General features: G+C 46.6%; 2 protein-coding genes across 7 annotated transcripts in view; both read left to right on the top strand.

Annotated features, from left to right (window-relative positions):
* The window catches only part of BLMH (bleomycin hydrolase), a 47,681-nt gene extending 44,889 nt beyond the window's left edge, over window positions 1–2,792 (top strand). Inside the window, exon 12 of the mRNA XM_058704085.1 lies at window positions 1,823–2,792. Within this exon, the coding sequence (XP_058560068.1) occupies window positions 1,823–1,974 (152 nt within the window). The 3' untranslated portion in view covers window positions 1,975–2,792. The remainder of the gene's footprint in view (window positions 1–1,822) is intronic.
* A 1,192-nt stretch (window positions 2,793–3,984) lies between these two features.
* The window catches only part of SLC6A4 (solute carrier family 6 member 4), a 47,299-nt gene continuing 27,299 nt past the window's right edge, over window positions 3,985–23,984 (top strand). Inside the window, exons 1-3 of one of the 6 annotated variants that reach the window (XM_058704070.1) lie at window positions 3,985–4,002; window positions 7,006–7,112; window positions 9,097–9,220. The gene's annotated coding sequence lies outside the window, so the exon portion shown is untranslated. Of the gene's footprint in view, window positions 4,003–4,112; window positions 7,113–8,872; window positions 9,016–9,096; window positions 9,221–14,010; window positions 14,212–14,256; window positions 14,590–23,984 lie in introns of those variants that run through there. The other 5 variants (XM_058704068.1, XM_058704071.1, XM_058704073.1 and 2 more) reach the window with 5 other exon arrangements.

Genomic DNA, 23,984 nt, shown 5'->3' with positions numbered 1-23,984 from the left:
TGGGCACAGGGTGACCTCGCCAAAATAGTTGTGGTTTTATGTCAGATTATGTCCTCTGTTGCACCATTTAGCTTACCTTCATGTTGCATTTTAATTACTTAAATCAGTCTGGCATTTAGAGCAGCAGTTGTCAAAGTTGTCAACCTCCCTTTGAGGGAGGTTGCAGGGTCTTCCCTTCTCCAGCAGCCTATCTGTATAAGGCCAGATTTTACTTCCTCTACTTCAGCCAGAACAACAGATTGCAGACAGAAGCAGATACAAGAATTCGTCTGTCTTCCATGAAGCCAGACATTAAATTGTAAAAACAAAACCACTTTTCTAACTGAAGTTTAGTTTGTTTTGGAGAATATAATTATTTTTTCCTAAAAATATGTTATTTACATTCATGTTTTTTGATTCTTATGAATTAGTATTTTTAACTTAAGGTTTTAATTTCAAATACGGTAGGTATCAGTAGGTATTACCCACATAAACAACTTTTCACGGTCTTCAGTAATTTTAAGAGAATACATACAGTTTGGGTCCAGGGCTGAGAAGTTTGATAACTGCCACACCAGAGGACCGCCTTGAGAGAAATACCTACATCTGCTTTCCTTCTCTTGGTTCTTTGTAGTGAGAAAGGATACAGCATATAGATTTGCACAAACACTTTGAGAAAAAAATGGCTCAAGTGTCTGGTATAGACCAGGTGCCGTGGGAAGATGGGCGATGGTGACGATAGTGATGATGACGAAGATGATCGCTAGTCCCTGTGAGTCCTTGCATGGGAGGAGCAGGACTCCTGTGTATATTCACAGTTCTGTGCTCTCTGCTCTCTCCTTGGCCGATTCTTATTTCAAATACACACACTGTAGTCTCGCTTTAATTTTGCTCTTTATATTATCAGTGACTCAAGTGAAGCAGTTTTCCTGCTGTTTAAGTTTGTTGGAATATGTTCCTGAAGGGGAATTTGTTTCATTCTAGTGGAGCCCAAGATATGGGTTAATCTTCCCAATGGGAAAGGGCAGATTTCTAAGATGGCTGGATAGCTGATGACGCCATGTTTTCTCTCAGCTGAGCTCCCAGCCTGGGTGCCGGTACAGCTGTGCCGGTCTCCAGTCCGCCCACTGGAGGTCCAGAAACGCTTGGGCCTTCCTGAGGAAGAGAGGTCAGGATGCTGTCTCAGTCTTCCAGTTCTACCTGATCTCACATCAGATTTCCCACGAGGCCAGCAAAGACTGTTATCATTTGACCTATACAGTATCATCTGCTAAAAGGGGCTCCTGGGAATGACGACATGGCCCCCTCGGGTCTCCTCTCAGCTCTCCAGCTTAGCTAGTTGTAGGAATTTACAGTAGCGAGAAAGGTAGGAGAACAGCCAGTGATGGTGAGAAGGTAGGTAAGAATGGACCCTGTGTGCTTGCCCTTCTGACCCTAGATGGAGATTAATCCCCGTGGTGTGGCTGTGTGATCAAGAAGCGTTTCCACCTATCTTTCAGGGTCATGCTCTCTTTAGCCCTGACGGCCTGGGCAATGGAACAGCATGGGATCTGGTAACAGTCTTAGGTTTAAGGCCCAGGTCTGAACCTCACCTGTGTGACTGGGACATGTCACTTAGTTACTCTGAGCCCCAGTTTTCTAACTGATAAAACTATAGCCTTGCCTGGCCTGTCTGCTTCACAGAATAGTTAATAAGACTTAGATTAAGTGAGGTTATAGATGAGAAAGCTGAAAAACATGTGCAAATATTAGTTTTGTAGCAAACTTCTTTATAGTGCCTGTGGGGTTTCTGCTCTTTTCCCCTTGCCCTCTGGATTCATGAGGCTTTTGTTCTTTTCTCCAGGTTACCTGTGCATGACAGATGAATGGTTCTCTGAATATGTCTACGAAGTGGTTGTGGACAGGAAGCATGTCCCTGAAGAGGTGCTAGCTGTGTTAGAGCAGGAACCCATTGTCCTGCCAGCGTGGGACCCCATGGGGGCTTTGGCCAAGTGATGCTGCCTGCAGCTCTTTCCTCCTCCCATGGGACCTGAAGTGGCTACAAAGGACAGACCCAGGGACTGAAGCCAAAGTTACACGGGTTCCCACAGGACACAGTCAGATACTTGGATTGCTCTTCCAGGAACCTCTTGGAGAAGTGTGCTTTATGATGAAACAAAATATTCTTAAAGGGAAAGATCAGGTCACACTATGTACTCTCCTCATCTCCAACAGCTCAGGATCTCTTAGCATTTTAATCAGATGTAATTGTGTGTCTTAAGTCTGTCAAAAAGGTTTGGTTTAGTGTCTGTTTTAATAAGACAGGAGAGGATGAGCAATTGTAGAATATGGAGAGAAAATGGACCTGATGCTCCGTGTTTCTAGAGTAGAGTTGGGGGAGGGTTGTCCTAAGATTTGAGCTTTCAAACTGCATGCTGCCTGACAGTATCACTGTCCCTCCTAGATGGCAGTCACTGAATTCAGGTTTTTTCAAGGTAATTTTATATGCCTCTAATAGCCCAGGAATGGGAGGTTGATCAGATCTGACATGATTCCTTCCTGTTGTTTGGAACTGTGGCGGGGGGGGGGGGGGGGGGGGGGACACAGCTCTACTCAAGTCAGGGTTAAGTAGAGGCTTAGAGAAAAAGAGGAGTGTGAAAACAGCCAAAACTATATCATGATCTGAGTTCTAATCATTAAGGGGAGCTTGGCCAAATGGCTTACCTTCTGCCTCTGGAATTGGGAGTTGGGTGGGCAGGAAAAAGTGATACCATTCTTTCTGACAACTAGATGGTGCTGAGAAGCTTTTGAATAAAACACTTTGCTAAATGAGAGTAAGTGGCTTATTTGATCTGAGTTTCTTTAGCAACAAAGGAAAGCAGCCAGGTGACTCATGTTCTTCAAAATAGAAAACAGCAAGATAGTTCAGGGCTTCCCTGCTTCAGCTTCTGTATGGGATAGATGATCCTTCCCAGTCTACGCTGATCCTCACTGGCTTCTGCTAGGTCCAGCCTCGGAATTGGCTGAAGACTATGTATTTCACTGAGACTGGACATCCCTTTCACTGAAAGCAAAAAGTGTAGCATCCTTATCAACATTTCCATCAGTGCCTGAGCCCCCTACCTTTCTGACTTTCTAAGAATCTTCTCGGTCCTAGCAGGGGATATTGTCTGTCACAGTACTTTCCAAGATAACATTAGATAAAGGCTCAAGTTTTAATCAAAGTGTTTATAATATTCTAGTATTCCTATTCCAAGCAAGATAAGTAAATCCATTTCTAGACACATCATGGCAAAACCCTAGAACAGATCTTAAAAGCATCCAGGAACACCGATTACCTCCCTCCAAAGAAAAGACAATTAGATTGACAACTAACTTCTCATCAGCAACTATATAAGCAAGAAGAAAGAGAAATATTTCTTCAAGGTGCTATGAGAAGTTAACTGTGAGCCTAGAATTCTATACTCCATGAAACTATCTTCCAAAGACGAAATAAAATACATTTTCAGTCAAAAACTTGCCCAAGGAGAAGGAAAGTGTTCCAGTATGAAAGATCTGAAATATGATAAATATGTGCATCATCTAAACAAAAAGTATGTGTGGGTAAGTCTAATAGGGTTCAGAGAAAGACAAAACTAAAATACATGAAAGCAGATAATTGTAATTAGGGAGGTGATTGGACTAAACATATTCTTTATATCATTCAGGTAGAAGATAAATAAATTGATTAACTTTAGACTTTGATATGTTAATAACATATCCTAGATTTCTAGATTTGTATATCTATTTTTAGTTATATAAAATGTATAAAAATATCTGTATCTAGATGTATAAAATGTTTATCTAAATTTATATATCTTTTTAATGTTTATTTTTGAGACAGACAAAGCATGAGCGGGGGAGGGGCAGAGAGAGAGGGAGACACAGAATCCGAAGCAGGCTCCAGGCTCCGAGCTGTCAGAGCCTGACGCGGGGCTCGAACTCATCAACCACAAGATCATGACCAGAGCCGAAGTCGGACGCTTAACTGACTGAGCCACCCAGGTGCCCCTCTAAATTTATATATCTTATATACCTATTTAATATATCTATATTTCTACATTACTACTAAAAAATAAGCAGGATATAGTTTCTAAGCAAGAATATAATCCATAAAGAGACAACATGGTGAGAGAAAAAAAATGCAGGACAAAGAAAGTGTCCAAAATAAGATAGAGAGAAATCTAAATGTGTCAATAATTATATATAAATGTGTTAAATGTCCCAGAAAAAAGACACTGTCAAACTGGAGTTTTAAAAAAAAAATTCAGCCATAAGCTGATTATAAGAGACATCAGCAACCCTGGGATGTAAGAAAGGATAGGAAAGATCTATCAGGCAGATACCAGAATAAATCTGGTGTGGCTATACTAATAATTACCAAATTAGGGCTACTCTGAGTAACCAGACTGATTCCAGAGTATGTTATTCACAGCCTCCCTGGATTTGTACAACACAATGGCCCTGGAAGTAGGCTTTAAAACAAAAAGCATTACTAGAGATAGAGTCACTACATAATTATATGTTTACTTGATTCTCTGGAAAAATATGAAGATTCTAAATTATAAATTAGTATGTACCTAATAACCTCAAAAAATATAAAGCAAAAACATACCTATATGGAAAAATAAGCCAGTATTATAATGGAAGATTTTAATTGTTGATAGGTCAAGTAACCAAAAACTCAAGTGAAAGGTTTAAGCATTTAGTAAGGTTGGTGTAATGGACATCTATTTAGAACACTGCATCGAATAACTGTCCATTCTTTTTGAGCACACATGGAACTTCTTCAAAAATTAACTATACGCTGGAAAGTAGAGTCAACCTCACCAAATTTCCAAGCAGTTAAGTTAGAAACTAAAGAGATAACTAGAAGGTTCCTATATGTTTAGAAATTAGCTCCTAGGTCCAATAAGAAATCATAAAGGAAATTTAACCTAAACAATGATAAATACTGCATATCAAAATGACAGATACAGCTAAAACAGTACTTAAATTTTATAGTATTAAAATTTTATTAGAATGGAAGAAAGACTGAGAATTGAGCTAAGCATCTATGTCAAGAAATTAGAACTGCAAAATCTAAAAATAGAAGGAAATAAAATGTGTGTGCAGAAATTGGGGAACCTGGGTTGCTCAGTCGCTTGAGCGTCCGACTTCAGCTCAGGTCATCTCACAGTTTGTGGGTTTGAGCCCCACTTCGGGCTTGCTGCTGTCATTACAGAGCCCACTTCAGGTCCTCTGTCCCCCCTCTCTGTATCCCTCCCCGACTTGTGCTGTCTCAAAAAGTAAACATTAAAAAAATGTGCAGAAATTAAAGATAGGATCAACAAAGCTGTAAGTTAAGCCTTAACAAAAAAAAAAACAAAACAACAAATTAACAGATCTTGGCAAGACTAATTAAAACACATACACAAGAAATCAAAAGGAAGATACCATGATAGATACTGCAGATATTTAAAAACTAGAAGATACACTTAACTTTGTTAAATGTGACAGTAGAGGGATTTGTTTAGAAGACCTAAATCCACAACTTGGGAGCAACAGAAGAGGAGAAACAATAAGCTGGAAAGCCCACAGAGGCACTGAACAATTTAGCAGAGCTGAAAAAGTTGAATCCTGAGCCAATGGTGGAGACAGCCAGTGCTAAGCAAACCAATTTACATTGTGTAATTCCCCAATATGGTAGTTCCAGATGACCATTAAGGGAATTGGGAGTGAAAGAAGGGTTACTGAAGGTTGGGTGTGTCTGTTAGATCCCCTCCCTACTTTGGGCAGCTGGTGACTGTCCCTCCCTTGCTCTCTCAGCCCATTCAAGATTTATTCTCAAGAGAGAAAAACGGTTTATGGTCTGGAAGTCAGAAACATAACTGAGGATGAAAGTACCATAAGGGGATTAAGTGAGTAGTTACATTCTGAATGTTCTCTGCCATCTTGGACTCCTAGAACTCTAGCGCCCAGGAGATTGGAAATCTTCTCTGGGGAATCTTGATTAGCCCAAAAGGAAAGACGTAAAGAAGTATTTTATGGCATAAAGCCTCATTTTATGACACTGGCATAACTCTGTCAAGGATAGTAAGAGAAAAAATTACATGTGAATCACACCCATAAGCATAGATGCAAAAGTCCTAAACAAATTATAAACCAAATCTGCAATATATAAAAGAATAATCTTCATAACAACATATTTAATAAAAGCGATTTCCGAAATAAAATCAGGATCAAGTGGGGTGAAACAAACAGCATTGCATATGTCTTCTCTGCTGGAGATAAAGGGAAATGAGCCAAAAGTTTAACCAGAGACCTGAATTGGAGGAACTTGCTAATGTTTGGGTGACCACTGAGCACAGAAATAGGAAGGTGTGACTGGGAACTCTTTAACTGATACTCTGACCTCTGGAAAGTCTTTGCCAGCCAGGATGACTCTGGAGACATGTAGAGTCATGCTGACCCTACACTTCCAAGAAGCCAAGACCTGATAATGAGACATGCCTTCAGGATGTGGTTGTGGACCCATCTGCTTGATCCAGCTTGTCCTTAAAGAGCAGCTTAATTTTAATTTGCTGCTGGCAGAGCCAGGGCCCTTGTGCTCTAATTCCTTCAGTCACATGGTGTGTGTGAGCATTGCTGCTGACTCCAGCCGTAGGCCTCGGTCAAGTGGGACTTCTCTAAGTAATTCCAGATGAGCATTCCCATGTTTAGGACAACTTGTCTGAACCATTGTTGCTGCTCTTGACGCTGACTCTTCCTCCCTGTGGCCTGTGATACAATTTGATTGAAAACTAGGAATAAACCAGCCAGAGTTGTTTTTGTTTCCCTTTTCAAACTCCTAGCCTTCTCCGCATTACCACAAAGGGAAAAGAAGAAAGGGAGGGAGCAAATGTTCAATTCCTACCAGCTGCAGTTATTTGGGAACAGGACTGTGGAGGTGGTGAGCCCATCTGTGCTCCTCTCTCTCAGTGCGGTTTGAATACTAACTGCTCTTTTTCACTTTGCTTACTCCGCTAGAACAACTCTAGTTCCAAGAAAAAAGAAAAAGAAAACCTCTAGTTCCATAACTCCTCTTGATGTGACGGAGCACTCTCTGGAACCATTTCTCAGGCTGCCCCATGACGGTATTTTTGTTTTTTCAAAGTTATTTTTTTGTTTGTTTGTTTGTTTGTTTGTTTTGAGAGACAGAGAGAGAAACAATGTGAGCAGGGGCAGGGCAGAGAGAGAATCTCAAACACGTTCTGCACTGTCAACACAGAGCCCAACACGGGCTCAGTCTCACAAAGTGCAAGATCATGACCTGAACCGAAATCAAGAGTCAGATGCTTAACCAATTGAGCCACCCATGTGCTCCATTTTTATTTTATTTTTTAAAATCAGCTGCAGTTCAGCAGAACAGGGAGCTGAGGCAGGGCAGGCATATGGTGGGAACTACCAGCATGTGTTTGACTTACAGCTTAGCCTCCCTGCACCTCACCTGGCCGGGGACCATAAACGTTAACTCATCCAAACTTGTCCAAAACAGTTAAGAAATCCTTGGAGTTTTACTTGGAACGTTCAATGGCAGGAGTCTTATGGCCTATGCCTACCTCCGCAGTCTCAACTTCCTCCCTTTCCTTCTTGTTTGCTCTGCTCCTGCTAACTGCTCTCTTCTTCCTTTGTCCCTCCAACACACCAAGTTCACTCCCGCCTCTTTGCTGTTCCCTCTTCCTAAAGCTCTTCCCGCAGGTCTTTGCATGGCTGGCTTCTCATGACTCAGGTCATGGCTGAGCACCTCACTTAGGTAGCCAGCTTCCCCCCACCCCACCCCCTGACTGCCTCTACCTTTTCCACACCCATCCCTCTCTACTGTGACTGGGGTCTATTTTCTTCACCGCACTTACCACTTTCTGAAATTATCCTATTTATTTATATGTATTTGTCTGTTTTCCCCAAAGTCAATACTCACTGTCAGCTCCCCAAGGGCAGGGGCTTTGTCTTGCTCACCGCAGTGTTCACAAGCCTGGCTCACAGTAAATACTGATTGGCTGGCTGATTGAAAGTGCCCTACATTCCGACAGCAATGCTCAATTAAAAGTTTATACATAGATCTGAAGTCTCCTTTCCTGTAACTTGCTCAGTAGGGACGAGTAGCAGGAGAACAAAGCCTCTGTGACCCTCATTTTAGTGCTTAACAGAAAGGTCCAGACTTCATGAAGGTGACTTACTTAAGGGGAGTCGAAAAAAGAAGGAAAACCCACACAGTTTAGTTTGCTTTTCTCATTGCTTGTACCTTCCTCTTTTCAAACCAGCCCAGCACAGTGGGATGTGCAGGGCTTTTGGACTCAGACAGGCAGGCTGGTTTTGCTGCTTGGAGTCTGTATAACCATGGACAAGTTACTGAGCCTCTTTGAGCCTCAGTATCCATAGCACTTTTATTGAAAAATCATTTTTAAATGTATTAAATATGAAGGGCACCTGGGCAGCTCAGTCAGTTAAGTGTCCGACTCTTGGTTTCAACTCAGGTCATGATCTCACAGTTCGTGGGTTTGAGCCCTGCATAGGGCTCTGTGCTGACAGTGCAGAGGCTGCTTGGGATTCTCTCTCTCCCTCTCTCTCTACCCCTCCCCCTCCTCTGTCACTCTCTCAAAATAAATACACTTTAAAAAATTTAATTAAAAAGTTTTTAAAATGTATTAAATATGCAGACTCACAACTTGAAAAGGAGGGAGTCTGTCATTTATTTTTAAAACCATTTACAGCAAAATGCAGCCAAAGAGTTTTGCTGTGTATTACCTACAGTAGGAGAAGGACAAAAGACAATGTGTAGAATGACTCTGGTAGATGATAGATGTTCCATAAATGGTAGCTTTTATTAATAACTACTTCTGACAGAGCCTCTCCATGTCCAGTATTGTGCCTGGCCGTCTGGGGTCCAAACAGTTCCCTCCCCTCTAGGAGTGTATCATTTTGCTGGGACAGTAAGATGGATATACATGAGCCAGTGGAAAAAGAAGGTGACTTTCTATGAATGAGGTCTTTCTTCTAGTAAGTGCCAGAACAGTTATAAAAGGGCTTGAAGTTGGAGAAAGAAAAGAAATACTGACTGGTTTTAAATTAAAACCACAGTGACCACAGACCTCAAGGATGAGGGTGATGAGCACACCAAGAGGAGACTGAGGGGAAACCTCCCACTACAAAGAGGCACACATTATCTTGAAGCTCCTGGAAGGGAAGAAAAGCCAAAGGAAGGGTGAGTGTTTCATAATCGTGAGCTGGCAAAGGGGCACTGACAGTAGGACTCCAGGCGAGAGGACTGACCTCATGGGGTTGATGCACAGGACAGGAGTTCTAAAAACAATTCTGTCCCTCTTCATCTGATCCTGAGAGAAGCCCTAAACTTCACTTCTTGGCTCACCGCATCCTTGCTAGTAAATTAGTGCAAATAGATGCCCCCTTCCTGAGGGAACAGACTAAAGTACAATGGCGCTGAGTAACTTGGCCTGGAAGTTACCGTCTATACCCGGTGAGGTGCAGCCGCGCCCTTGAGAAAGCCTTCAAGTTCTGCCCTGCTCTGTGATAAGGCTTGGGGCTTCTAGAATGTCTTCCTGTGTTCTTTCTGTCTGTCTTTTTTCTTCCTTCCTTCTCTCTTTTCTCCCCCTCCTCCTGTTCTTCTTTTTCACTGGTATATACTTAGATTTCAATGTACCTCATCAGCCTCCCCCTGCTTGGCAAACTGAGTAACACCTGTTCGGTGGTTTGCTTTTTTCTCGTTGAACAATAAATCTTGTGAACCTCCCCAAACAGCCCAGACAAATCTGCCTCACCCTTTCCACCAGCTGGGGGGCACTCTGTTGTTGGGTGTGTCAGGATTTCCTTGCCAGCTGCCAGGGCCGTGGTTTTAATGGCACTTCCGAGTCTGTCAAGAGTAAAAAGCATTTCCTTGTCATTCACTGGCAGTACCTGTGCTCGCGGGGCCTCCTGTGTGCTGAGACATGGAGAGAGGTAGAGAGGCCCTTCCCTTGGGAACTCAGAGCCTCAGAGGTGGGCATGTCGGAGAGGTCAAAGGGCTATATCCCAGGTGCACACAGGGCTGTGGGGGCCCTCCCTTGGGACTCCACCCTTCTCCCGACTGACACTTCTCTGCCAAGGTAGAAGGCGAAAAAACAGCTGTCCTCCAGAATGTGGCCCCGGCTAAGGGTGTCCCCAGTCAGAGGAGGAAATTCTGTAGGAAGGAAGTAAACATCAAAACCCTGCTTCAAAGATATTACAGACAGAGCATGGGGTAGTCACCATCACTGTAAACTGTGGGGGAAGAGGGTGGTTTAGCAAAGGCAGGAGGCTCAAAAGGAATGAAAGAGAATGGGGCCAGGAAAGGTGACCAAAGCATCTTTATCAGGACTGAGCCTGACACAGCCTTCCACTCCTGCCCGAGCCCTGGCGAGGTCACCCTCCTGGCACTCTGGATGGGGCTGCCCCTCCCATCCTCTTTCCTTGTTTCATCTGGATCCAGGAGGCCCTGGTGCAGGGGAATGCCTGCCCAGCCCTCTGGGGGTTCACAGTAGCAGCAAATCCTGCCCTGCAGGTGCTATCTTCTGCACATGCTTGAACATGAACAGAGTCTCCAAAACTGTGTCACCTCCCTGAAAAATCAAGGGGTGGGGTGCTTTGGAAGGGATGGAGCAGACAGACACCATAAAGGCTAGAAAGGCTGGGGAAAGGCCCACAAGAAGGGGTGGGCCTCATCTTCCGTTACTGTGTTAACCAGAACAGAGCAGGGCACACAGAGGGCACTTGGCGTTCTGGAGGGAGAGGATTGGACTTACAGGGTTTCTTCTGGTCTGGCTCCACAGGAGAACGGTTTGCTGAGCCTTGAGACACCCAGAAAGTGGGTCTTCTTGGTAGCAGTGTTTATGTGTGGGGAGGGAGAGAGGGCTGTGTTTATTCTGTGGAGCCCCGCTATCTCTAGGCTAGTGCTAGCGGAAGTAAGAGAAAATTCTTGCTGAACCACAATTGCCTGGCAGGGCTCCTCACCCAGTCACCCAAGTTCACCCAGGTTCACGGAGTCTTTGACAGCCCCATCGCTTTGGCAACAGGGCAACCAGTGGCTGGGCTTCACAGGTTCTCCTGATTTCTCACTTCCACCTCCTCCCTGTCTGTACTAGTGCCTCCCGGCCTCACTCCTTACTTGCTAAGGAACCTGTCTGCCTCCAGCACCCCCGTTGCCCCGCTGGTCCTCTAGCCCAGGTTGGAGGAGCCATGGGATCCTTCCCTGAAACACCGCTTTCCTCATGCCTCTCCCATTCCAGTCTCCCTGCTGCCTCCTGTCTTCAGCACAGACCTCCTGCCTGACTCCGAAGGGCACAGCTCCTGTCTTCCTCTGCCTGGCATGGAGCAGGTGCCCAGGTCAGGAAGGTGCTGTGTGATGGAGATGGACGATGGGGAAGGGTACAGGCTGCCCTGGCTTGGCAATAGACCATGACATCTGTCCACTCGCCCTGATGTGGAAGGAGGATAGGCAGTGGAGTGGAGCTCCACAGGCAGAGGGAATAGGGTGCCAGAACTGGGGGATCTTCACAGGGGAGAGTCAGCTTCTGGGGATGACTGGGCAGTTGTGGCAGTGAGGGTGAGAAGCAGGACAGGGAAGAGTTCGCTTTAGGGAAGAGAGAGGGGCTGGATTCAGATTCGTTGAGGTAAAGGTGGGGCAGCTGAGGCTAAGTGATGTTTCATTGGTGGCACCCACAGAGACAAGAGGAAGAGAAAGCACGTGTTTAGAGAGAAGATGGACCATCTGGGACATTTTGTATGGACTCTGCCAGGGAGGCAGTGAAGGAACGAGGAAAGGGTGCAGTCTGTGTAAGTCTAATAGCTTTTTCTGGTAGCACCCTCAGGCAGGGAGCAAGAGGAGAGACGTCAGGCCTGGGTGGTCCAAGGTGGTCCAAGGCCAGAGAGGAGATGGGGGAAGTCTCCCTGGGGAGGAGAAGTGCACAGTGGGAGGGATCCTTCCCCCCTTCACACCCCCCAGTGGGCGGTGCCCACCACTCACAGAATCCCTATTTTACAGACCAGGGACTCAAAGGCCAGAAGGTTGAGGTAAAGGAACTTACCCTGCATGGGAACAAACCCACACAGGCAATAGAGGGTCAGAGCTGAGATTTAACCCAGATCCATGGGATTCCCACTCTCTAGGCCAGTATAGCACCAAAGAAGGCAGTACCAAGAGGGGCCTGGAGTGGCTGAGCAGAAATGGGTATTAGGATCTAGAAAAAAGGCCAGGAGTGGTGGGGTCAACAGGATCGCGAGACTATCAAGTGGTCTTAAAAAGCCACGTTGGAACCAAGGTGGAGGACAGATCGGGTAGAGCCTTAGCCAAGGGCTGAAGTCACCCCCACTGCTTCCTACAGCCTGTGGTCCCACTCTTGGTCTCCTCCTTCCTTAGCTCTGCCCCTCCCCCTCTTCAGACGGGCGCCCTACTTTTGTGTAGCCCCTTGTTCATACTGTGCTTACACATGAGTTTAAGAAGGCCAAGCAGAGCCCTGGGTGCATCAACTTGTTCATCTGAAACGGGGAGGTGCTCACATGGGCCCCTGCCTCCTGGGGATTTGGCCTGAGGTGAAATTCCCAATCTTGCGCAGGAATCACCAGCCTGGCTCTGCCGCCCTGGATGCCAGCTGGCTCACCAGAGCAGCCCCGGCCCCTTGCAATCGCCACCCTGACGTCTAGGTGGCACCAAAGCCTCACACTGATTCCTCCCAGGTTGGGGACCCCGCCTGCTCCCGCTGACACTGGCTCCACTCAGCTCAGTGCACGCTCTGCTTTGTGGGTTCAGTCCCTCCATGCACATAGGGGCTGCAAGCTTGTAATTCCTTTCTTCCTTCTACTCTGCCCCATCCCTGGCCCCCTTTGGGAGGAGGGAGGTGGTTTCCCCTCCCCTCTCATCTCTTCCTCAGGGACATCCCAAAGCAAGTACTCTTTTCAAATGTAAAATATAATTTTGCTGAAAAGACAATACAGCCAATAACATGAAATTTATTTAAAAATTTTTTTTGTTTTATTTATTTTTGAGAGGGGGATGAGGAGCAGAGGGAGAGGGAGACACAGAAACTGAAGCAGGCTCTAGTCTCTGTCTGAGCTGTTAGCACAGAGCCTGATGTAGGGCTCAAACCCACAAAGCGAGATCATGACCAGAGCTGAAGTTGGAGGCTTAACCAACTGAGCCACCCATCACCCCTGAAATTCATTTTTAAACTTAAAAAAAAAAAAAAAAAGTTATCAAAGGAGTATATTAATATGATTCAAAACAATAAGCTCCTGTTGAACCTCTTGAGATAATTAAGATATTGTAGTAATTTATCCACCCCAGCAACACCACAGGCATATCCACTTCTGCAGATCACCACCCATACTATCTGTTCTGAGACAGCTCTGATGTGTGGCGGGTTAGCAAAACGAGAAAGAATTCATTCATTCTGTCTGCCAGGATTTAGTGTGAGCCACCAGGTTGGGCACTGCTGGGGTTCTTGGAGATAGCCAGAAATTAGACAAGGGCCTTTCTGGCCAAGCGCACATCCCACAGTGGAGCCAGATAAACTCGGGAATGCCAGGTGCCAAGTCCTAGGAAAGAAAAACAGAGCAGGATTCGGGACGTGGGTGATGGGGAGGTGTCCGTGGTCTAGAAAGATTGCTCTGAATAAGTGACTTTGAACAGAAACCTAAACCCAGTTCGGGGAGAAGTTGGTGGGGAAGGAAATACACCTGTCGGTTGTGGAGCAGCCCCCTCCCCCGAAAGGTTAGAGCCAGCAAGTTGGGAATCTCTGCTCTGCTCGGCCTTCTGCCAGCCCCCCACCACCCCAGGGTTTCCCCGCCTCCTAGAGCACCGTCCCCCTAGGAAGCGTGTCCCCCTCACGTCCCCCGGGGCCCCGCCCCCTGCTGCCCCTCCCCCGTACGGCGCAGCCCCCCACCCTCGGCGAGCCCCCGGGCGGCCACCCCTACCCCAGGTGGGAGGCCGAGGCACGACCGGGGACACCCGTAAAGTTTCTGCGGCTCAAAGTGACGCAAAAATTCTTAAAGAGCTCTTTGGCGGCGGATATCTAGAGATCAGACCATGTGAGGGAACGAGAGTACAAATACGGCCGCTTGGGCGCCAGCTCCAGTACAGGCAGCGGCGCCCCCGGTGCCTCGAGGGCGCGAGGGTTGCCCCGCCTCGGAGAGCCCCGGACCAGCCTCCCCACGGTCTCCCGGCAGGTGGGTTCGCCTTTCCTCTCTGCGAACTCGCAAGCCAGCCCGCGGTGCCTCCCGGGGCGAGGACGAGGGCGTGCGCCGCGCGGTGGGCTCCTTGCCCTGCCGCTGCCCTTGCGGGGAGGACGGGTGGGAATAGCCGGCGCGCCCGGGACTAGCGAGCGCCGAGCGGACGAGGGGACCTGGAGGGCTCCTTTGTCTACGGACGCAGGCGGCTTTTTTGATGTCCTGAGCACCAGAGCAAGACCCTGTAAAGACCATATTAAGCTAAGTGCTGTCCTGCGCGTTGGGAAAAGTTGCTTTAGTTTGAACCCACGGCTTCTGTTTGATCCTTACTTACCGCTGTGGTGTGCAGGTGGCTTTGTGCAAAGGCATTTCGGCAGGGTGAGTTCTGGTTGACATAAATGCCCAAACATCCAGAGAAATCTCTGAATGACTCTTAAGTGGGATGAGTCTCCCTGCGCTTGGGTTGTTTAACTGGCAGAGCTGATGCACGCTCAGACAGCTCACAGGCCATTCAGAATTTATGGGAAACTCAACCGCCAACGAGCTGTTTTACATGGTTGAAAGGTGTAACCATCAATTGCTTTAAAAAAAAAATAACTGTACATTTAACTAAGTGAAAACACACTCTGGAGCTAAAGAACCCCGAGGAGCAGTTTCCTTTTTGGGTCTTTTGCATAAAGAATTTCTTTTTCCGCTGGGGTTCTGAAGAACTTGAGAGGGGTAGAATTTCTAAGAGTCAGACTTTACAAACGCTTGTGTGTATGTATTTTTGTGATCATTTTTGCTCAGAAAAATGAACCAGGTCAATGGATTATTTATGAGCCTGCTAGCTCTCATCATGGTAAGACTAGATCAAATATTTAATGTGTTTTGCCTTCAGTTACATAGGAAAAATGTCTAAGAAAGCAACGTTGGGATTTGTGTTTAATTAAACGGAGGGGCACTATGGCAGCATTAGTGTTAGGGTTTTTAGGAGTGGAGGGAAACACACAGCTTTGACTGTGTCGCATTCCTTGCTTTTGTGTGGCCACTGATGCCCAAAGGTGGTTTTCCTACCTGGGGTGGGGGTGGCTGCTTCCGGGCGCCTATGAGAGTCTGGTTCTTAAGGGGCTTTTGCAAATTAAGCAAGCCTTTTCGTGCATGGTTTTTTTGTTTTGTTTTGTTTTGTTTTGTTTTGTTTTCACGAAAGCTGAATAAGAGCGGATTGAGACTGCTTCGCAATTAATCAAAAGTCCCCTCAGCACTTTGGTGATCCATGTGGGACATTTCAGGAATGTAACAGCAGCACAGATACTCAAACCTGTTTCTTTCAGCCTCTTAAGAAACATACACTGAGGGTGGGCAGAGGGGTGAGGATGAAGACAGAATAATGTTGCAGTTTTAACGGACTTAGCAAAACCTCAGAAATTCCTCTTTGGGGGCTTTTTAGAGTCGTCTGAGCATTTTGATGAAATCTGGAGAGGCATGTCAAAGAGTTCACTAATGGGCGATGTGGCCTCGGAAGAGGGGTGCTTGGCTGGAGGCGGTTGTCTCCAATGGCAGGCTTGCAGAAACATCCCTGATGTTCCCTTCCAAAGAGAAACACAGGTAATTCCAGAAATTCAGCCACTAAGTGGCCGGTCCTTCTCCTTCATAGTCATCAAATGGTTTTATTTGAGAGAACAAAGGCAGGGCTGCCTGAAGACGTTTAATTTTCATTTGGCTTTAATGAATCAGTGGGATATGGTCATGATTTGACTTTTTAAAGAAAGATGTCTGTGTAGCCAAAGGGAAAATTATGCGGTAATTTTTCTGTCCAAGGAGGTACCTCAGACTTCGTGCTTCCTGACGAAGATCAGCCCTTCTGGGTGTCACAGTCCTCGGCTCTAAGTGAGGGGCTGGAGGGGGCGCCCTGCCTAACATGAGGTCTGAGTCCCCTCCAACTCATTCTGTGACTGTGACCCTAATCTCTCTGCTTTAAGCAAACAGGACTTGAAACGATAGTGGGAAATGCCCGGAGTGCTGGGACTCTACCCAGATGTTGCAGTCAAATTGGGGCCCACTGGGGACACCTCAGGTTTCACTCTAAGGCACATGCTGCCGTGCACCAGCCAAGTCCCAGACCTCAATGACAAACAAGCCACAGTTTCCCAGCTCCCCACCTCCCTTTTGCAATACGCCCAGGGCGCGGTGTGGTGGAGACAGCTTCTCGGCAGTACAGATTTGGGCTGTGCCGATTTTCTTTCCAGTCACGGAGCTGTGGACAGTCGGCTGTACGCCTCTGAGGTTTGCGGTATCCCATGTAACAGTAACAGGCTTGGGTGTGGAGTCAAAGATACAATAAGTCACCCCATGTCTCCATTCCTGGGGCAAGTGAAACTGACTCACCCCACGCCTGTGGTGAATCCGTTTCTGGGCTTAACCTTAACGGGCACGCTAAGGAAAGAAAATTCATCCTAGGAGGGACCCAGCTGGAAAATAGATGAAACCAGCCTTGAGAAGAAACCTAGGCAGAGGGTGAACTGCTTTTCTGGGGTGGGCACAAGACCCACCACAGGCTGACACGGCCCCCTTATTTCTAGGCAGAGCTCATGGTACTGACTTGGGCCCGCTTGCAGAAACCATCTCTGAGGAATGTCTCTGTGCAGGGACATTCCCTCAAGCTTGACCTCCGTTGGCTGTTGGTGAATGGGAGGATGAATGCTCATTTACTGATGTCAATAGCATGTTTTTAAGGCAAGCGAGTGATTCCTCAGCCCTGTATCTATGTGGTGACAGAATGAGTAGAGAGAAGGCCAGTGTGGGGCAGTCTGCCTCATTTTCTCCTTCCTGTTGGCTCCCCTGGCACCTGGCAGCAGCTTCCTTGCTGCCACCCCAACCTTGGGCCTAGGGTACTTGTTAGTGGGTATTTAATCATAGGCTTTTTAAAAAATTAATTTATTTGATTTTTATCTTTAAGATCTTATTTATTTTTTAAATGTTTATTTTTGAGAGAGTGCAAGCGGGGGAGGGGCAGAGAGAGGGGGACAGAGGATCTGAGGCTGGCTGTGGGCTGACAGGATGACCATAGCAGCAAGCCTGATGTGGGGCTCAAACTCACAAACCGAGAAATCATGACCTGAGCTAAAGTCGGATGCTCAACCAACTGAGCCACCCAGGCGCCCCTAAGAGCGAATGTTTAAATAATCCCTACGCCCATTGCGGGGCTCACAACCCCAAGATCAAGAGTCACACACCCCACCAACTGAGCCAGCCAGGTGCCCCTAAGCCATAGGCATTTTAAAAGCTAGGAGTGGATATCCTTTCATTAACCCCGGAGCCCCATAGCCTGCAGAACAGAGATGAACCCCAGCAATGTGTAGACAAGGAGGCAATGTCCCAGAGCCAGCCCAGTGGCCTGGGCCCCAGGCACTGCCAGGTGGTTGATGGCATGGGGGAGGTCTCCCGGGATCCTGAGGTCCAGTTCTTTATGTCCTTTTTTGAGATAGGGAGGGAAGAGGTGAGGTGGGTGCCTGGGGGAGGTTGTGACAAGGCCAAGTGGCAAATCTGGAAAAGTCAGTTGTGTGCTGTGCCAGAGGGGAGTGGGGGGTGGGGTGGCTGGTAGGTGGGCTGGATAGGAGGGAGCAAGTCAGCAGACCTTTGCCTTCTTGCAGTTTTGTGTGATTTTTCTGGGCCTATTCAAAGAAAAAGAACATTTTTTTTCCGTTACTACTAAGCTGCTGAATGAAAATAAACTAAACAGACTTTTTCCCTCTAACTAAGGGACTCCCTTGAATTTAGGGAGGGGCAGAGCTGGAGGTGCTCCAGGTCCCCCGTGGCTTATTCAAGCCCATCCAGAAACTTGAGTCTCCTGTACTTCTGTTCTCTCCTTTCCCCCTGGGTGTGTTGTTTTTAAACACTAATCAAGTTAGCTGGCTCTTTTCCTCGCTTCAGAGGAAAGGAGCTGGGCCGGAGGAAAGGGGCGGGTAGGCACTGCCGGGAGAGTGGAGATAAGCTATTCTGGGTGCTCCAGCCCGGCCCGCAGGGAGGTTTGACTGACCAGAGGTTCCCCAGCCCTCCCAGGGCTAGAACTTCTTTCCTCCCCCCAGTTGAAAAACTTCAACTGAAAAGTCAGGGAAATGGTCCAGTGAAACTTCACCCAGAGTCACCAGCTATTAACATATTGTCACATTTGTGCATGCACGCTCTCTAATTTTTGCATGTGTAATATAGTTCAATACACTTTCTGTAATATGTGATATAATTCATGTAATAATTATACGATCTGTATATTATATAATTTTTTGGTTGAATCTCTGAGAATTTGCAGACATCTAAATATGTCCTCTCTTGTCTGCTAAGGACAAGGAGATTCTTCTACATAAGCAGAGCCCCATTATTATCACATTTGGGAAACAACGTTGATAATATATTTTTATCAAATATATAGTCTTTATTTATTTATTTTAATTTCAGTTTATTTTTTTCCTCTTTTTTTTCAAGTTTTTACTTAAATTCTAGGTAGTTAACATATAGAGTAATATTGGTTTCAGGTGTAGGATTTAGTGATTCATCACTTACATACAACACCCAGTGCTCCTCACAAGTGCCCTCCTTAATGCCCATCCCCCATTTAGTCCATCCCCTACCCAACACCCCTCCAGCAACCCTCAGTTTGTTCTCTGTATTTGGGTCTCTTCTGTTTTGCTTCCCTCTCTTCTCTTTCCCTGCCTTTGCATATGTTCATCTGTGGTGTTTCTTCAGTTTCACAGAGGAGTGAAATCATATTGCTTATCAAATACACTCTAGCTCCATAGATGTCATTGCAAATTATACAGCCCATATTTAAGTTTCCCTTACTATCTCAGTAGTAAGGGAAGTGCAGAGGGTTACGTCTTGAAACCACAAACTCCTAGGGTTTGGAACCTCTTGCCCTCATCTCAGTGCATCTGAGGACTGGATCAGTGCTGTGTAATGCTGAACGGATTTTCATGAATCCAAACTGTGTGTGACACATTGTAAAGCGCATTTCAGAACTTCTTGACCTAAGAGTAAAGGCCCCTTCAAGCAGCGTTACCTGAGTCACAAACATCTTGTGGCCTCTATGGCCCCCTCCGCTCTGCTGCTTGACCCCATGTCTCTCCCCTGTGTGTCCCCCCCACCGCCGCTCCCTGCCCCACCCAAAGAAATGGGCCCAGCTCTTCCTTCCCTCTTGCCTCCATCACTCACACTGTACTTAATTCCACTTCAGATCCCTTTCTCCTGCCTTCTCTCTCCACTTCGTTCAGCTGCCACAGGTAAATCCACCCTCCTTTCATAATACCCCCTCCCTGGGGCTGGTTTTGTCTCTCTCCCGCCAGTCTCTCTCTTGGCTCTCTTTGTGGGTCTAATCATGTCTGTTTTACATGAAAGTAGTTTTAACGCAAGACTTCATATCAAGGAAGAGAAAACCTGTGTTTGGAAATGTTTTTTTTAATCTTGATTTCTACTTACTGCATAAATGGCATTATGACAACAATAAAGGTGTCAGCAACACTCCTAATCCCTCCTAACCACATCACCTATTTGAGTTTCCCAACTCCTTTCCCAGCCTAGGTCACACTGCAACACAGTGGCAGCAATTTTGTTTTCCACAAGAAGTTGTAAATTGTGAAGTTAAATGTAATAACAAAATTGTGTCATCACCTTCTACAGCTCTAATAAAGGAGCCTGAAAGACACCTCCACAGAATCTGCATGGGAGTCTCTGTACTCCTTGTCCTGTCCTTACATTTAGAGTTTCTTAAGAATCAGAAAGAATGTTAATAAAGATGATCGGGGCGCCTGGGTGGTTCAGTCGACTGAGCATCTGACTTGATTTCGGCTCAGGTCGTGATCCCAGAGTTCTGGGATCAAGCCCCGCATCAGGCTCTGCAGTGAGTGTGGATTCTCTCTCCCTGTCCCCTGTCCCTTTCCATGGCTCTCTCTCTCTCTCTCAAAATTAAAAAAAAAAAAGTTAAGCATCTGACTTCAGCTCAGGTCATGATCTTGAGGTTTGTGGGTTCAAGCCCCACATTGGGCTCTGTGCTGACAGCTCAGAGCCTGGAGCCTACTTCAGATTCTGTCTGCTGTCTGTCTGTCTCTCTCTCTCTCTCTCTCTCTCTCTCTCTCTCTGCCCCTTCCCCACTCATGCCCTGTCTCTCTCTCCTTCAAAAATAAATAAACATTAAAAAATTGTTTTAATTAAATTTTTAAAAAGATAGATAGGTGATAGATGACCAGTAATTCGTAATCACTTTCACTGTCCCCCCACCCCATTCTGTAAGATTTGGCAGGGCTGTGTTCCATAGCTTACATTTTAGGTGTTTCAGTATTTGACAGTTAAACTAGGATTTTGTAAGCTAGTTCAGGAGGCTAACCACCACTTAACAAGATTTATTTCTGTAGGTAGAAAATACATTGCAAGTTCCAAACAAGCAAGGCACAAGTGAGTGTTTGGAACACAGACCGTTGATGGGCGTGACTGCTGGTACTTGTTTCAAAGTCTAAAAGCACAACCCAGGCTCTTCTTTAATCCCAGACATGTCAGTCTTTTCTGGTCCATAGTCCATTAAAACGATTGTTGTGACAGTCTTCCTTCTGCCCCCAAGATGCACAGCATATCTTCCTGACAGGTGAGGAGGGGCAAGGCCCCTGAGAATGGGCCCCAGAGGGGCAAGAAAGAGGAGTGTCTCTCCTGAGGCTCAAAACTGCCAGCATGGCAACTGTGGCTCCCTAGGGCCTGCGCCCAGGAAACCCGAAATAGCGCCTCCTCGCTGGGAGCTGCACAGTGCGCACACCAGTCAGCGAGTATTTGAGCACAGAGATGTGTAAGCCATGGCCCCTGGTTCCAGGGCATGCAAAGCAAATAGACATAGAAGGATAACTAATGGTCCATAATAACCATTGATAAACGACACATTGGTAATTGTGCAGTAATTGGACTGGGGTGGTAAGCAATGCTTCATGGAGGGTGTAGATAGAAACTTAAGCCAGGCCTCAAGGGATGCAGCATAATTGGGGGGGAGCAAGGGTGCAGGGTAGGGATGCATTGGGCATGCTCGGTGGCCCACCTGCCCCTGATAACCTGGGTGCTTGTAAAGCATGCAGCACCCACATGGATCTCTTGAATTATAATCTCTGGGACAGCAGCCTAAGAATCTGCTGTTTGCCAGTTTCCCAGAGACCCCAAGGAGAGTAACTGATGGAGAGGAGCAAGCACAAACCAGGGAGGCGTGGAAGGGGCCGGAAGCCTTTCCTTCCATTGTGCTGTGGGCTAGGAGTCACTTAGCCTTTGGGCCTCAGTTCCCTTGACTGGGGTGTGAAGCTGAAAAGTAAAATGGGTTGCATATATGTGGTGGCATTGTGACCATCAATTCACTCTCATTTATTGATGCTTTCCATGCACTGGACACTAAGTTATTTGACTTAGGACACTTAGTTATTATGACATTTGTCATACCTCATTTCCCACAACAGCCTTTAGTTATTATTTGACTTAGGACACTTAGTTATTATGACATTTGTCATACCTCATTTCCCACAACAGCCTTTAGGAAGTGAGAATTTTAATGGCCTGCTTTTACACATAAGGAAATGAAAGCTCAGAGAGGTTAAGTGACCTGCCCCAAGTCACATTGCCAGTAAGTGGTGGATCTGGGATTCCACTGCGGATTCCACAGGAGAGCCATGAGGTGTGGACACAAGAAATGTTATGTGATGCCTCATGACGGTGGTTAGTCTAGGCTCAGCCACTCATGTTCACTAAAGGAGGGCTATTTATGCCTACCTATGCCAAATCCATTTCTTTTATTAAAGAGAAGTTCACAGCTACTCTGTCCCAGGCAGGGAAAGTTCTGGACAGAGACCCTTGTCCTTTCGCATGGTAACTGGCTCAAACAGCCCTAAGGATTTTAGACTATCTATTAAATGTTTATTTTTGAGAGAGAGAGAGAGACAGAGAGACAGAGTGCCAGCAGGGTAGGGGCAGAGAGAGAGACACACACACACACAGAATCTGAAGCAGGCTCCAGGCTCTGCTCTGAGAGCAGACGGCCTGATGTGGGGCTTGAACTCATGAACCGCAAGATCATGACCTGAGCCAAAGTCAGAGGCTTAACCAACTGAGCCACCCAGGCACCCTGGTTTTAGACTATTTAATTCCTCTCCAGAAAATTAAACTGTCCGACTGTCTCACATAAGGAATTCTTTGGTTGGGATAGTGGAGTTCATGTCTACCCCCTTTGTCCAGAAACAAGCAGGTTTTCCCTGCTGTCTCCATTCACATCCTGAAGTCTGTTTTGTTTGTAAGGTGAGCCAGGATTCCCTGCAGATACAAATACAAACCACCGTCTTACAGTGTGGAGACTGTGAGCCAGAACTGACTACAGTCTGGGGTTCTGGGACAGAAGCTGCACAAAGGAACAAAAGAAGGGCTTTGAAAATCTGAGGGCACCTTGGAGCTGGCAGTGTGAGGCATCTCAACATGCTGCATCAGGTCGGCAGAAACCTCTGTTTACAGAAGGGTGCACAGCAGCACTGTGGAGCAGCGCCCGCCTCTCCCTCCTTAGACAGAAGTACCGTTTCTCCCACAGTCAGATTTTGGCTTTGTGCCGTGAGCTCCGTGAAGGCAGGACAGTGGCTGCCTTGCCTCGAAGAGCCTAGCATGTACTAGGCACATGGTGTGTCTTTGTAGAATTAGTGTTGCTGTGTGGCAGAGGGCCCGGCTCCATGCCGGCCCAGAGCTTTCTTGTCACCCTCGTATAAATAGACACCAGAGCTTTCCTGTCACCCTTGGGAGGTGTCTTGGGAACTTCAGACTCTCTCTCTGAATAGTGAATGCAAATTGCCACTTGGCTATATGACCTATAATTAATCTTATCTCAGTGGTAAACCCATAATCCACATTGGGTTTTGTTTTGTTTTGTTTTTGGAAATGAAAACTGAGCGTCCTGAGAAATGAACTCACTTTGATCTCCACAAGTGAAGTCAAAGTACAACATTTCTATAGTGTTTCTGCTTAGAATGTGCTGATGTATGTCAAACAGACAAGTAGGGTCAGGGACATTTCCAAAGGTCTGGGTGGTTTCATGACTAATCACTATAATTACACACTTGTTCACATACTGGTTCCCCTGGCTACAGAGACAGAGTTTGTGAAAAGAGGAATAGAGATTTGATCAGAAGAAGTTTAAATGGAAACAATCCCTTTTATACTGGGGTAGAGTTGGGGAGGTGGAGTGAATTAGCCCCCCCTCTAGGCTGGGAGGAAGCAGGGTGTGAGCAGAAAGTTGACTGCCAGCCTGTCAATGACACCGTTGTGCTGCCCGTGTGCAGAGATGGGGATGAGAGTCCTGCATGTGACGTTGTCATCCCACTGAGGACTGGGGTTATGTGGCACCACCCACAGCCTGTCACCTGCTCAGCCTGGCACAAGGGCACACATTCGAGGTGCAGAGGAAGGGCTTCTGGGGCTTTTTCTGGCCACGGAGAAACTCAAAGGCTACTGAGTGGAGGTCACAGCTGTCATATTGACCTCGTTTGCAATCTCTACCCAGCAGGATAAAAATATCTTGTAAAAAGAAAGCTTTTAAGGGAACATTCTTAGAAACCAATATTCTTAACTCTTACTTCTGTGTTCCCGGGTGGCTTGCTCTCAACTGTTACCTGCTGATCTCAGTAGAAAAGGGTGGCCAGTGCTCTGTCGAATCAGAAAAGTAGGAAGGGAGAGTGGGACCCACAAGTAGGAGCATCCTGCAGGCAGAAGGGGGTCCAGGCCAGGCCATCTTCTCCTGGCCA

Source organism: Neofelis nebulosa, chromosome 16, assembly GCF_028018385.1.
Source record: "Neofelis nebulosa isolate mNeoNeb1 chromosome 16, mNeoNeb1.pri, whole genome shotgun sequence".
NCBI classification, from domain to species: Eukaryota; Metazoa; Chordata; class Mammalia; order Carnivora; family Felidae; genus Neofelis; species Neofelis nebulosa.
Note: the sequence above shows the minus strand (reverse complement) of the source record. Positions and strands in the feature narration are given on the sequence as shown.